Source organism: Panthera onca, chromosome B4, assembly GCF_046562875.1.
Source record: "Panthera onca isolate mPanOnc1 chromosome B4, mPanOnc1 haplotype 2, whole genome shotgun sequence".
Classification (NCBI taxonomy): Eukaryota; Metazoa; Chordata; class Mammalia; order Carnivora; family Felidae; genus Panthera; species Panthera onca.
The window spans coordinates 55,246,153-55,262,364 of record NC_138345.1 but is presented as its reverse complement, the minus strand read 5'-3'; the positions used below and the strand labels follow the sequence as shown (position 1 = coordinate 55,262,364).

Sequence of the window (16,212 nt, the reverse complement as noted above, 5' to 3'; positions counted from 1 at the left end):
ATAAGAGCATCTCTAAGGTGTTCTAATTTTATTTTTGCCTCACAATGAAATAGTATCACTTATCCAATTAGTGGTATTTAATACTTTGACCAATCCTTGCATTCCTCGGTGTACATTTTCTTTTTCTTTTATTTATTTTTTATGTTTTATTTTTTATATTTGAGAGAGAGAGAATGAGTGAGTAAGGGAGGGGCAGAGACACGGAGACAGAATCTGAAGTAGGCTCCAGGCTCCTAGCTTGTCAGCACTGAGCCCGATGTGGGGCTCGAACCCACGAGCAGTGAGATCATGATCTGAGAGGAAATTGGACACTTAACCGACTGAGCCACCCAGGAGCTCAGGGTACATTTGCATAAAGAGAGCTAAGATGAAGGTGTAGAACATGGATCATGGTTCGGCTTCAAGGACCTGTGAATATCCTAAAATAGCAGGCAGACCTATCTGTGTGTGAATGAATGCTTACAATTTTATAAGTTTCAGAGAGTTCACCTGATTGCTCAATGATGAATATAGAAATTTGTGAAAATAATAATTAAACCCCACAAATATTTTATTTGCCCGTCCAGAGGACATTAAAATTTTAAATGTATTAGTGGGAAATACTGATTATTTAATTGTGTTGCACCACATCAGATGATTGGGCAAAGGCAGTCTAACACAAATAAGTAGACTGGGTTAAATATTAATTTAAAAGGCTTGTCAAAGTCTGAATTATCTTAATAGAAGGCCGTCTAGTACAACATGATAAGCAGATGCTATCACAGAAATCTTTTTATGAGGATGCCAAGAAAAAGAGTGAAATTTTTAACAGCAATAGCAAAAATATATATACATACCATTGGATATCCAATATGCTAGACATTTAAGTTTTTGAAAAACTAATGATGAATAAGATATAAGAGTTGTAAGATATAATTAGAAGGGAAATATGCATCTTAATAATATTTTGAAGGAGATGTGATCAGAGTCTGGCTTGGAGATCAGAGCAAATACAAGACAGAGGGCACAATTTGATCATATTGTTGGATGGACTTACAGAGATAAAAGTCTAAGTTTCTCATTATTTTAGGAGAGAAATATTTGGGCCCAGAAAAATTACACTTATTTCCAGATCACAAAACTACTGATTTTGTCCCAACATTATATTATGAACATCACCAAATATACAGAAAGTTGAAAAAAAAACAAAAACAAGAGAATACTCATGTACTTAGATTCTTCAGTTTACAATTTATTCTGTTTATTTTATCACATGTCTACATCTTTCCATCCCTATATCCAGCCATCTTATTTTTGGATACATTTTAAAGTACATTACAGACATTAATATGCTTTACCTCCTAATTATTTCAGCATGCATATCATTAACTAGAGTTAAATTTTTTCTACAGTTCTTTTGGGGAGATAAAATTTGCATACTTAAGTATAGAAATTTTAATTTGCTAAATACACACACCTGTATAACCATATCATGATACAGAACAGTGCCATCATCCATGAAAGTTTTCCTGTGTCCCTTTACCAGTCAATTCTCATTTTCATCTCCACAGAGGCAAAATCTAATCTGATTTTTTTCCACCAAAGATTAGATTTGCCTGTTCTAGAACTTCACATAAATTGAATCATACAGTATAAATTCTTTTGTGTAACCACTTCTTTCTCTCAGCATTCTTTTCTTTTCTTTTTTTTTAATGTTTCCTTATTTTTGAGAGAGAGAGAGACACACAGAGCACAAGTGGGGGAGGGGCAGAGAGAGAGGGAGACAACAGAATCCGAAGCAGGTTCCAGGCTCCAAGCTGTCACAGAGCCTGATGCAGGACTCAGACTCATGAACCATGAGATCATGACCTGAGCTGAAGTCAGACACTTAACCAACTGAGTCACCTAGGCGCCCCTCAGCATGATTTTTTAAGGTTCATTCATAACATACTACAGATCAGTATTTTTTTCTTATAATTGTTGGGTATTATTCCATTGTATAAATATACCACAGTTTTCCGTTCTCTTAACAGTATCTGGACTGTTTCCAGGTTTTGGCTATCATGGAAGAAAAGCGGGTATAAACATTCATGTGCGATTTATTTATTTTGAGACAGGGAGAGAGAGAAAGAATGAGTGGGGCAAGAGCAGAAAGAGAGGAAGAGAGAGAGAATCCCAAGCAGGCTCTTTGCTGTCAGCACAGAGTCCAATGTGGGCTCCATCCCACAAACCATGAGATCATAGCCTGAGCTGAAATCAAGAGTCAGAAGTTAAGCAACTGAGCCACCCAGGCACCCATGGATATATGCTTTTATTTCTCTTGAGTAAATACCTAAGAGTGGAATTGCTGGGTCATAGGGTATGTAGGTAAATGTTTATGTTTTGTTAAGAACCCACAAGTTCTTTTCTCAAAGTGGCTTAATTTATATACTCACTAATAATGTGTAGGAGTTCCAGTTTTTCCACATGCTCACCAACATTTGATGATTTAATTTTTCTAATTTAGCCATGCTGGTGGGTATGTACCGATAATTCATTGTGGTTTTAGTTTGCATTTCCCTGATGGCTAATGATGTTGAGCACTTTTTGATAAGTTTATTAGTCATTTGTGATTTTTGTAAAGTGTCTCTTTGATATATTTTGCGCATTTTTCATTGAGTTGCAGGAGTACTTTGTACATACTAGATACTAGTATGTCATTGGATCTATGTTTTGAGAATATTTTGCTCCCAGTCTGTGGCATGCACATTCATTTACTTAACTGGGTCTTTTGGTGAGCAGATTTTAATTTTGATGTAGCATAATTTATCATTTTTTCACATCTAATTATTGCTTTCTGGGTCCTAAGAGATTTTTGCCTCTGCTCTAAATATGTTTCCCTCATTCTCTTGTGTGTGTGTTTTTTTAAAAGAAGCTTTATAGTTTTAGTTTTTATTTTTAGGACTATGATCCATTTAAAATTAATTGTGGTGTAAGGTTGGTGCCAAGCCTTTTTTTTTTTTTTCCCCGAGCGGATATCCATGTATTCCAGCATAATTTGTGAGGTAGACTTTCCGTTTCTCATTATATTGCTTTGGGACCTTTGTAAAATATTGAATCAAATTACTATTTAAGTATGATCTGTTTCTTGCTTCTATAGTTTGTTCCTTTGATGTATTTGTGAGTTTTATAAGATTACTATTCTGTTTTGATTACTATTGCTTTGGAGGTCTTGAAATCATATAGTATACCATACAACTTGTTGTCTTTGCTTTTCTCCCAAGATTGCCTTGGATATTCCGGTTCTGTTGTATTGTCATATATGGTTAGAATCAGGTTGTCAATTTCTACTCTCTCCCCAAAAAATTTCAGTAGGATTATGATAGGGATTGCACTGAATGTTTACAACAGTTTGAAGGAGAATTGACATTTTAACAATATTGAATTTCACAACCAGTTCTTCATTTATTTAAGTCTTCTTTTTTTTCTCTTAGCAATGTTTTCTATTTTTCAGGGTAGAGGTCTTCCATGTCTTACTAAATTTATCATTAGCTTTTTTTGTTTTCCCATTGCTATTATAAATAGACTTGTATTTTAAATTTCATTTCCCAGTTGTTTGTCATGTTTATGAAATACAGTTGATTTTGTATATTGACCTTATGTTTTGAAACCTTGGAAAATCTCTTATTTCTTCTAAATATTGCTTTATAGTTTTCCTAGGATTTTCTATATATACAAACATATCATCTGATAATACAGTTATACTTATTTCTTTTCGAACTTTATGCTTTTTTCATCGTATTGTACTAGCTAGGACCTCCAGTAAAATGCAAAATAGACATGGGGAGAGTGAAATCTTTGTCTGGTGTCCAATTTTAGGGGAAACAGCATCAACATTTCATAATTAATTATAAAGTTATTTATAGGCTTTTCGTAGATGACCTTTATCAGGTGAGTAAGTTTTCTTCTATTCAGAGCTTTCTCAGAGTTGTTTTTGTTTTTGTATTTTTAAATCATGAATAGATGTTGAATTCTATTAAAGATTTTATTCTGCATCCATTGGGACAATTATATTTCTGTTAATGTACTAAATTAATTACTTGAATTTTCAAATGATAAAGTAACTATGAATTCCTGGGCTATGTTACACATGGTCATGATATATTATCCATGCTATATATTGCTAGATTTTGTTTGCTAAGTTTTTTTAGATCCATGTTGTGATGCATATTGGTCTGTTATTTTCTTGTAATGTCTGTCAGGTTTTCATATGCTGGGTTATACTGGCTTCTGAAAATGAATTGGAAAGTTTTTTCTATTTTTCTATTTTCTGAAAGACATTTTGTATAATTAATTTTATTTCTTCCTTAAATGTTCAAAATAATTCATCAGTGAAATCATTTGGGCCTGGAGATTTTTTTTTTAATGTTTGTTTATTTTTGAGAGAGTGCAAGCGGGGCAGAGGCAGAGAGAGGGGGACAGAGGATCTGAAGAGGGCTCTGCACTGATAGGCTGACAGCAAGGAGATTCGAGATTCAGGGCTCTAACTCACAAACCATGAGGTCATGAGGTCATGACCTGAACCACAGTCGGTCGCTCAATGAACTGAACCACCCAAGTGCCCCTGGGCCTGGAGTTTTAACTAAGTGAGGATTTTATTTATTTTTATTATTTATTTATTTAGGTATTTATTTATTAACACACATACAATATTTAATTTAAACATAAAGCTTTGCATTTATGCACAGTAAATTGCATTCTGCTAGATTCAGTCTTTCCAGGGTTTAGAAATCCTTTTCTCTCTTTTTTCTTTTTAATCTTGATTCTTTTATTCAGAGTACACACTCTCTATTATGGGCATATGTCCTTCTTGCCTGCCTAGTCATCTAAATGAGGATTTTAAATTATAAACTTACTGTTCTATTAGACATAGACTTTTCAGAGTATTTCCTCTCATGTCAATTTCGGTAAGTTACAGGTTTCAAGAAATTTTCCCTTTCATCTAAGTTTTTTATTTGTCATGAAGTTGTTCAAGATATTCGCTGATTATCCTTTTTAAGTATACAGGATATGTAGAGATAATTCTTCTTTCATTCCTAATACTGGCAATTTATGATTTCCTTTTTTTCTTAATCAGTCTAGCTGGGGAATTAGCTGAATTAGCAATTTTCTTGATCTTTAAAAAAAAATCAACCTTCTTGGCTTGGTTGGGTTTGTTAATTTTCTCAATTATTTTTTTTTTCTATTTCATTGCTTTCTACTCTTATCTCTATCATTTTCATCCTTTTATTTTGTTCATTCTTCTTTCCCTAGTTTTTAAGATGGAAGCTTAGATCATTGATTTTGGATCTTTTTTTTCTAAAATAAATATTTAAAGCCATAAATTTTCCTTTAAGTGTTGTTTTAGCTGCAATCCTTAAATTTTTAATATGTAGTATTTTTATTATAATTTAGCTATAATACTAATTTCCCTAGCGATTTCTTCTTTAACATGTGGTCAATTACAACTATGTTGTTTAACTTCCAAATATCTGGAGACTTATAGATATCCTATTGTGTGGAAAGACTTGAAGTTTACCTTCATAACCTCTGTCCTTGGTGTTCATACCCTGTATAATTCTCTACCTTTGAGTGTGAGTGGGACCTGTGACTTGCTTCTAGCCAATAGAGTATGGCAAAGATGAAGACATCAAATTAGTTGAGCTTCTGTTGAAAGACTCCAGCCTTAGTCAAGGCCTGGATTGCAGTCTGGTGAGACCCTGAAGCAGAGAACCCACTTGACCCATGCCCAGGCTCTTGACCCATGGAAACTGTGAGAAAATAATTGTGTGTTGGTATAAGCTGATAACTAAACCTGTCATAATTTGCTTAGCAGCAATAGAAAATCAATATGCTTATTGTCCTTGATTTTTAATTTATTTTTATTGTGATCAGAGAACATATGTTATATGATTTCTGTCATTTTAAGTTTATTTTTTCTTGTTTTCTAAGTATGTAGCCTATGCCAGGACCATGCACTTAACAAGAATGTATATGCTGCAGGTGTTTGGGTGTATTTTTATAATACTAAGTATTATATAGCTTTATAAATATCAAACAGTTCAAAGTGGTTGATAGCTACCAGATCTTCTAAATCTTTATTAGGCATATGTGTATTTTTTTATTGTTGTGTCTCTCTGAAAAATCGACTGACCCTTTGTCATTATTAAAAGTTTTCAAAATTTCTGGTAATACACTTTGTCTTTTTTTCAAGTGTTTATTTGAATTCCAGTTAGTTAATATACAGTGTAATATTAATTTCAGGTGTACAATTTAGTAATTTAACACTTACATACAACACCCGGTGCTCATCACAAGTGCCCTCCTTAATACCCATCACCTATTTAACCCCTTCCCCTGTCCGCTTCCCTTCTAGTAACTATTAGTTTGCTCTCTGTAGTTAAGAGTCTGTTTCTTGGTTTGCCTCTCTCTCTCTTTCTTTTTCCCTTTGCTTGTTTGTTTTGTTTCTTAAATTCTACATATGAGTGAAATCATATGGTATTTGTCTTTCTCTGACTGAGCTATATCACATAGATTAGTACTCTCTAGCTCCATCTATGTTGTTGCAAATGACAAAATTTCATTCTTTTTTGTGGCTAAGTAACATTCCATTGAATATATATACCACATCTTCTTTATCCGTTCATCCACTAGTGGAAATTTGGGCTGTTTCCATAATTTGGTTATTGTAGCTAATGCTGCTATAAACATTGGGGTGCATGTATCCCTTTAGGTTAGTATTTTTTATGATAATACTCTTGGTCTTTAAGTCTACTTTATCTGATATTAATATAGCCACTCAGATTTCTCATGTTTACTGTTTTCATTGTATGTCTTTTTCCATCTACTTACTATCTGTTTCTTTATATTTAAGATGAATATCTTTAGTTAGCATGTAGTCTTTTTTTTTCTTTCTAAATCTATTCTGGCACTTTTCATTTTATGCTAAAACAAGATAGATGATGAGCTTATATGCCAGTGTTCAATTCTTTTTCTAAGGAAGTTGTGACCACCTTTAAACTTTAATAATTCTGATAAGTGCTGTACAATGGATCGTCTCATATGTGTTTTGGATTTCTTCTTTCTCATCCCATATTTATTTGTACTGACCTTTATTTAAAGTGTGAAGTATACTGAACCTTTTATTTCTAGGAAAGTCTCTGTGCCCATCTCATATTTGCTATAAAAGGCCGGCTGTGGGTATGAGATGGTATAGATGCCTACGTTTCTCATCCCACTACTTAAGGTCGAGTTTGTTCTGTAGGATCATTGTTCTTCTCTTCTCTTTGTGGAGGCCTGTGGTATTTTAAACCATTTGGGTGAGATGAGTTACTACTTGAATGCTATCTGGAAAGCAGAAACCCCATTATAAAGCTATATGCATTCCATAATAATTCCAGCATAATACCATTAGATTACCTATTGGATAGGTTACACAGATAACAACTTGTGAATTCTTCATATAATATAATTGAGGCTTCATAAGAAAAAAACACAAAAAACAAGACCAGGAGATCAAAGCAATTTTAAAGTCTACAGAATTACACATAAGTTCCGGAGTGTAGGTTATTCCTATTTACATGTCTCTTTCCATCTGTCCATCTATTACATATAATCAGAGTGGAAGCACTAGCATTTTTAAAAAAGTTTTATTTACTTATTTTGAGAGAGAGAGGGAGGGAGAAGGGGAGGGGAAGAGAAAGAGGGAGACAGAATCCCAAGCAGACCCCACACCATCAGCACAGAGCCCGATGTGGGACTCAAACTCACCAACCTTGAGATCATGACCTGAGCTGAAGTTGGACTGACTGAGCCACCCAGGCGTCCAGAAGCACTAGCATTTTAAAGTCATCACCATACCTTTAGTTCAAAACTCCATATATGTTGTTTTCTTAAAAAATAAAATTATGTGGAAATAGAATATTTAAAATTATATTTGTTCTTAAAGAGCATGATATTTATATTGAAATTTCAATGAAGTTTTTTAAAATCAGGGAAAAAAATGCATCTTTTTCCTTTTCCTTTTTATTTTTCCAGCCCTATTTCTGTATTGGGTAATGGCCTTTATTACAAAAACCATAAAATTAGTCAAGTACTGGCAGTCTGGTTGGGGAGTATCAGACTTGCGTTTCTGCATCACTGGCATGATGGTCATCTTGAATGGACTCCTGATGGCTGTGGAGATCAATGTAATTCGGGTCAGAGTAAGTATCTAATCATTTTTGTTTAATTACCAGAATTCAAGACTTGAATATTAGAGATTACAGTCAGCCAGAAATCATTTGTATTTAAGAAGACAAACAAATGTGTATCATCTATGTGTATAAAAGTTGAACTAATCACTAAGTTTCAGACCATTGGTATTCCAGAACCCTAGCATCTATTTATTCATTTGTAAATATTGATTGAATGATTGTGTGCCAAACATTAATCTCAGTTCATATTATAGATGAAACTGTTTGCATCAGAAAATTACATCATCCATGATGTGTCCCAAGCACACCTATATTAAGCAAACTATTGTATTCCTAGAAATTTCAAAATGAAAAGAAGATAATATGTTTACTGATTCCACTGATGAAGAAACTTCTACAGTGATAACTCTAGTTATATCCAAAGTCGCATAGCCAAGAGTCATGCCTGGTCTGTTATTACAAACCTGTTGTAGTTTGCATCACATAATGCTGTTATGTTGTGTGACATAGTTGTGAATAATTTTTTAATATTCATTTCTACCAGAGCACTTTGAGTTTGCTCTGAATGTCAAGATAGAAGCTGCAAGGAATAGTGGAGTATAGTTAGTGAACATCAGCCAAACGATGAATTATCAAAGAGTGACTCAATAATGGTGTCAACACATTTTAAAAAACCTAAGTGATGTAAAAATCTTTATTTAATTGACCCTATCACAGTATATCATGAAAGACTGATTCTTAGCAATAACTATATTTTAAAAGGATAATCTATAATTTTAGAATTGTCTCCAAGCGGGATTAAATGTGAAATTCTGGTATTTAACTAATTAATCTAGTCACAGTGAAAGGAAAGTATTTCAAAGAATATTTCCAAAGGAATGAAAATGTTTAGTAAAATAAACATTTTTGCCTGTTGAAATGAAAATGTAGAAAAGGTTAAAATTTTATTTTAATATGTGGGAAAAGAATTGGGTTAATTATCATTCTGTGGAATTTTTCTTGCCACAGAGATATGTATTCTTCATGAATCCTCAGAAAGTAAAGCCTCCTGAAGACCTCCAAGATCTGGGTGTGAGATTTCTTCAACCGTTTGTGAATTTATTGTCAAAAGCAACATACTGGTGGATGAACACGCTTATCATATCTGCTCATAAAAAGCCTATTGATCTGAAGGCAATTGGAAAATTGCCAATAGCAATGAGGGCAGTAACAAATTATGTTTGCCTGAAAGATGCATATGAAGAACAAAAGGTAATTTAGTATCTGTTTTTCATGCCCATAATTGTAGAAAATAGATCTATTAAATATAAAGTCACTAAGCTTAAATATCTATGGTTAAGGAAGAGCAGATTTTCTTCATCTGTCTTTCCCAGTAGTTTTGAGTCATGTGAATTGGGCCAATGAGAATATACCAGAAGGGCCAATGAAATAAAGTTATATTGTGGTAGTTGCCCAGTTCATACCTGAGGAGGGATAGAGGGAACACTGTCTTTTTTCTGAAACCAACTGGAAAGTTAGAATTAAGCTTAATGGTCATGTATATATGATCGTTATTCCCATATAATGTTAATAATTCATGGAATTGTTGTTATGAAGCTTTTCCAAGTATCTTGTCAATAATTTTGTTATATAACAGTAAAATAGATCATATCATTAATAACCACATTTAAGAAACCAAAGTCCTTAAATTAATTATTGACTATATTTTGGAGTCTGTATTCCAAACTTGTGAAACTGAATTAAATAAAGTTGTCTACCATTCCTATATGTTTGTCAAAACTGGTCTCTTCTGGTACTTTCTTTGAGCCTTTATAATTACTTTAAACACCTTAAATAGAGTTTTTGGATATTTTCAGTTTGTCTTATAATCATTCTATACAGTCATGTACACCATACATGGTGGTAGATGTATTTTATATTGCAGTCATCTATAAATATTATCATAATTGAAATTATTGGTATTCACAACAACATTGGAAAGGAGTAGGGTATGGTGAATCGGTGTGAGTTTTGTCTGTTCTAAATCAAGACAACAAAGCATTTATGGTAAATGATGAAAATGACCTCTGTTTTGTGTCAAAAATGTGTGTTATGAAATTAATATTGCAGGAAATGGTTACTACAAATGAACTTGAGTCATCTCTTTGGTTTCACCTCTGGGAAAAGTATTGCATAATATTTTTTAAACTTCTCTGCTAAAGTAAAGATTAAGAGTATAGCCTAAACATATTTTAAGTGTTCCTAGTACTCTTTATTACAAAGATCAGCTTGAACTTGGTGTGTTAATGTCTTGTATTAATAAACTTTTAAAAATAATTGTATTGTTCGTCTAACAGGGAAATGAATATGAGACACAACTGAATTATCTTCCATTGACTTGGTTTCTTTGCCACAGTGAAAAAACTTTATCTACCTCCTCTCTAAGACTTAATTATGATTATTAAGGTCATAAAATCCTTTCAACAAACAACAACATATGTGTGAAGCCGTGAGTTGGCTTAAGCATATATGCCATTCTTCAATTTTGCATTTCTTTGTTGAATAACTAGGAAACACAAGTCTAACACAACTTTAAAAAGTACTGACTACTATTCATGGAGACAGGAAATACCTGAAAGAGAAACAACTTGAAGTTAGGATGATCTGTTTTGTTTAGCTTGTAGTAAAATATCTGGAGTAAAATATCTTTAGCTTGTAGTAGATCTCTTGTGATCTAATAACTCCACAAATCTTGACTAATCTTTCAATAATCTTGATCTTAGTATTTTACTATCTTCTTTTCCATACAATGGTATTTGGTAATAGTCATGACAGAAATACATTTTCCAAACCAAAGAGAATTAAAAAATTAATTTGGCCTTAAGAATTTTGGGTTATCCTTTGACAACTAAAAATAAGGCAAAGTCTTTGAAAATGGCCTTTTTACTCCTCATTCTATTCCATACTCAGTGGCTACTGTTTGCATAGAGTGCAAGGATATGGGTTATGCATACTATACTAAAGGGACATTTACTTATAAACTTATAAACTTTACTTATAAACTTAACATATCATCAGAAATATCATAAGGAATTGCCCATAGTTGGTGAGGTTAAATGCCGCTCCAGTCATTTTATCTTTGGTTCATCTGTTTTTTTCTTTCAGAAAAAAGTAGCAGATCATCCAAACCGGACTCCATCTATATGGCTAGCAATGTACAGAGCATTTGGGCGACCAATTCTGCTTAGTAGCACATTCCGTTATCTTGCAGATTTACTGGGTTTTGCTGGACCTCTCTGTATTTCTGGAATAGTTCAGCGTGTGAATGAAACCCAGAATGGGACAAATAACACAACAGGAGTAAGTCTGTGGTGCTTTTGAAGGGGAACATATTATTGGCAGATTTTATTGTAATTGTTACTTTTTATTAATGCAGTTCTATGAACAGTTCTTACAGTCTTATTTACAGAGAATTGAATGCATTTAAAACAAAGAAAACAATTTTCCTTGTAGAGAAAATCATGTATTTATGTATTCATTGAATGGATCTGTTCAACAAAATTATTTCTCAGATTCAAAGCCTACAGGCATTTGATAAGTATCTACTGTGTGCCAGAAGCCATGCTCAGGAATTTCACGTTGATTATTTTCTTTGATCTTTTTAGCAACCCTTAGAAGAATTTTCATGCATGAGTACATGAGGGATGGCTGAGTCATTTTTTTAGAGGCCTGTGACCGATCATGTTAGCAATGCGATTTGTACTATATACATATTTCTTTTCTTATATGATAAACACCATCACCTTGATTCACAATGATAAGGGCAAGTCACATTATGATATTTTTATTAGATATTATGCTAATATTTGGGGGGCTATATGGTATAAGATACTATATATTTGCTGTTGTAAATATAGTCTTTTATTTTCTGTTCTTAAGAAAATCTCATCATGAACTTCCTAGTTTCTAAGATAAGAATTGATTTCCCTAGTTTCACAGATAGAAAAATCTAGTCTAGATGAATCAATTTTCCTTTTCTATTCTCTCAATCTGATTTCCTGTCCTTTTTTCTTCACCTATTAAAATTTCATGCATTTTTCAAAGCCTACATTAAATGCCATCTCTTCAGTGAAGCTTTTCTGATTGTTCTGGTTGGAATTTGACTCTCGTTCATACTCTCCAACACATTGTTGATTTCACCTTGGCACTTGCTGTAAATGCTATTTATAAGGAAGCATGTTATTTATGGATACACTTATCTCTCTGGGTGGTAAGCTCTTTAAACAGAATGACTGTGAACTGTTCATATCTGTGTTCACAATGTGTAGCCCATTTGCTTGCATATAGTAGTGTTCAGTTATTTTGAAATGAACCAGATATTTTCACCATTGAATGCACTTTTGTGATGTTTTGTCTCTACTAGCCTCATTGCATTCCATAAGTTCCACATAGAATTTTTCTATCATCCCTCTCCCTTACACATATTAATCACACATTTTTCTGAGAAGGAAGAACTTACACATTTGTATGTATCCCCATGAAAGAAAAGGAAGGGACCAGAAGTAGAATTTAATGGATCTAACCCACAACAGTATTGCCCAAACTGACATGATGTCCTTATTTGAGTGTTACCTTTCTCTCACTTCTAACCAAGTTACCACATAGTATGGTTCCAAACAAAAAGCAATCAGTTTTGTATATCCTTATGATGACTTCAGTCATATTCCTACTGAAACAATTTTATAAATTGTGTTTTGTCATTGGAAGTGTCAACATGGTGAAATCAATAGCCAAATTACATTTATCATTTATCTTGTTAATATAAATTATGTGAATATTAGACTAAGTCAAATAAATTACAGTCTAAATTGACTTTGATCTTCAATTACTACTTCTCAAGACGGAATATATCTTTTCCGAAAATGTACGTACATTTTTAAATCAAAATTTACCTTTTTACTGCAATCAGGCATTTCCAGCAATCTTAATGATCAATTTGGGATTTTATGCATTGAACTAGTTTGAATTTGTATCTGTGGACATGATGAAGAAAAACCAAAATTACCTTGGCTCATTCCACTGCTGCATTATAAAGACATTGAGTTTTTATATTTAAGAATTATGTATCGTTTGATAAATGTGATCTGTACACCTGGTATATGAAAAGACCAGTTCTAATTTATGTCTTTTTCTTTTGGGACAAGATTTCAGAAACCCTTTCATCAAAGGAATTTCTTGAAAATGCTTATGTACTAGCAGTTCTTCTTTTCTTGGCCCTTATTCTGCAAAGGACATTTTTGCAGGCTTCCTACTATGTAACCATAGAGACTGGCATTAACCTCCGTGGAGCTCTGCTGGTATGTACAAGCTTTGAAAGATCTTTGTTTCTTGAAAATGCCATATGCCATTCAATGACAGGAAGGGTAGGGGGTCTCAGTTTTGTTTCTCTTTCTGTTTGACTTTGACACTACAACTTCAACACTTCTACGAGCTACTTGATAAAAAAAACAGAACTAATTAGTAGACCCACTGAATTTTAAAAAGTTTTGTAGTAATATATTAAGAAAGCTTTTGAAATCTTTCATTTGATGATCTCTGTTTCAATATGTTTAAAGTCAAATATATGTTTTGATCATATGGCCAGTTAGGTTTGTGTTTAGCTAAAGACTGAAAGTAACAATTCTAAAATGAAAATAGTGGTTGACTGAAGAAGATGTCATTACAGGGATTTTTTTTTCCAAAAATTTTTTTAAAATGTAATATTTTCAATGGAAGTAAATAAACATAATGTTGATTAAGTTTAGAGCTTCAAATACACTCTTTTTTTGCAGGCCATGATATACAATAAAATTCTTAGGCTGTCTACATCTAATTTATCCATGGGTGAGATGACCCTGGGACAGATCAATAACTTGGTTGCCATTGAAACCAATCAGCTCATGTGGTTCTTGTTCCTGTGTCCCAATCTATGGGCAATGCCTGTTCAGGTAAATCAATATAAGTAATATTCTCATTTGCAGAGGAAACAAAACAAAAGGAGTATGAAATATTTAGCTCAGTAAAAGGTAACTTTTTGAACTTGCTAATGTTATTATGCTTTTTTTTTGGAGAGAGAGAGAGAGGGGAGAGGAAGAGAGAGAATCTTAAGCAGGTTCCACACCCACATGGCACCTGACATGGGCCTTATCTCACGACCGTGAGATCATGACCTGAGTTGAAATCAAGAGTCAAATGTTTAGGGGCGCCTGGGTGGCTCGGTTGGTTAAGTGTCCAGCTCCAGCTCAGGTCATTATCTCGCCGTTCATGAGTTTGAGTCCCACATAGGGCTCTGTGCTGACAGCTCAGAGCCTGGAGCCTCCTTTGGACTCTCTCTCTCTCTTTCTCTCTCTCTGTCTCTGTCTCTCTCTCTCTCTCTCTCTGCCCCTCCCCCACTCACACTCTGTGTCTCTCTCAAAAATAAACATTAAAAAAATTATTAAAAAGTCAGATGTTTAACCGACTGTCAACCAGGTGCCCCCTATACCCTTTTTGTAGAGAAGAAAACTGAGACTCAGAAATGCTCTGACAGGTTAAGAAAGTGGGGTTTGAAATTCTCCTGCTTAGGTTCAAATGTCTGCTCTACCCTGTTTGCACAAGTGTTTAAATCCTCAAAATATTAGTTTCCTTAGCTTTAAAATGGAATGATAACTGTATCTGCCTTGTAGAATTGTTGGCATCATCAAGACTAAATAAGTTAGTATGTGTAGCACATTTAGCACAGTGCCTAGTACTTCATGGACATTTAGTAATTGTTAGTTGTTATCATTGTTGACCAAATCCATGCAAGTCATGGAGCCAAGTCTTGACCCCTTTTATTTTGACAGACTCTCTTATAGCATTTCTAAAGTAAAACAGTTGTAATCCATCCCATTGTTTCAATAGTTGATGTATTATACAATGCCAAATTTTATAAGGTGGTAGGAACACTAACAAGCTGGAGGGCTATTTAGCTATTTTTTTAATGGAAAATAGTATTTTAGGAAAGATGCATTTTCCCCCTAATTGGGTCAAAATAGCAAAAGATATGTTTTTAGCTGTTTTCTCTGTGTGATGGTGAATATGTTTACCTTGAGTTTTGCATCCTGTAGATGGAGCTTAAACTGTAGGTCTTATTTTTTTAAGTTTATTTGTTTTGAAAGAGAGAGAGCAGGGGAGGGGCAGAGAGAGAGGGAGAGAGAGAGAATCCAAAGCAGGCTCTGTGTTGTCAGTGCCGAGTTCAATGCAGGGCTAAAAATCACAAACCATGAGATCATGACCTGGGCCAAAATCAAGAATCAGATGCTTAACCGACTGAGCCACCCAGGTGCCCCAACTGTAGATCTTATTTGATCCAGTCTGTCACTTATGTCCCTGTGTACCATGTTTATTAAAATGCATTCAATAATAAAGAAGATATGCTAGTTTTTAAATGTATTGTTTGCCTTTTTAGTTTTATCTTTAAAAAATTGTTTTTTGTAAATGCTTATTTATTTTTGAGAGAGAACAAGCATGAGCAGGGGAGGGGCAGGGAGAGGGAGACAGAGGATCCAAAACAGGCTCTGCACTGTGAGCACAGAGCCCCACGTGGGGCTCAAACCCATGAACCCTGAGATCATGACCTGAACCGAAATCAAGAGTTGGCCACTAAAGTGACTGAGCCACACAAGCGCCCCACCTTTTTAGTTCTAAATGGAAATCCAAGTCAAACAAAAGTGTGTATCAAATCAAAAGTGTGCAGTGCTTGACACAAAGTAGGATATAAAATCTGCTCAGTCTCATTTTATCAAAATGTACTTATATACAAGTCAAGTAAGTAGCCTCCTACGTGGTACAATTTAAAGGCTGCCTCTGAATGATTGCATCATGAGTGACGTTAAGGAAACTTTCATTTTGATTGGAATTCATAAAAAGCCTAATTGGTTGGGCAGTAAATATGTGCGCTTGCCTCCAAACGGCCACTATTAAGCTGTTACCATTGGCATACACTCAAAAGTTAAATGCTTTAACTGCATGAATATAGTTC

General features: G+C 33.9%; 1 protein-coding gene across 7 annotated transcripts in view; it reads left to right on the top strand.

The window, feature by feature from the left end:
- Positions 1-16,212, top strand: part of ABCC9 (ATP binding cassette subfamily C member 9) — a 129,112-nt gene that overhangs the window by 14,969 nt on the left and 97,931 nt on the right. For all 7 annotated transcript variants that reach the window (XM_060658159.3, XM_060658158.3, XM_078450033.2 and 4 more), the window contains 5 exons: positions 8,035-8,201; positions 9,201-9,443; positions 11,337-11,531; positions 13,376-13,528; positions 14,003-14,158. In XM_060658159.3, coding sequence (XP_060514142.1) covers positions 8,035-8,201; positions 9,201-9,443; positions 11,337-11,531; positions 13,376-13,528; positions 14,003-14,158 — 914 coding nt within the window. The remainder of the gene's footprint in view (positions 1-8,034; positions 8,202-9,200; positions 9,444-11,336; positions 11,532-13,375; positions 13,529-14,002; positions 14,159-16,212) is intronic.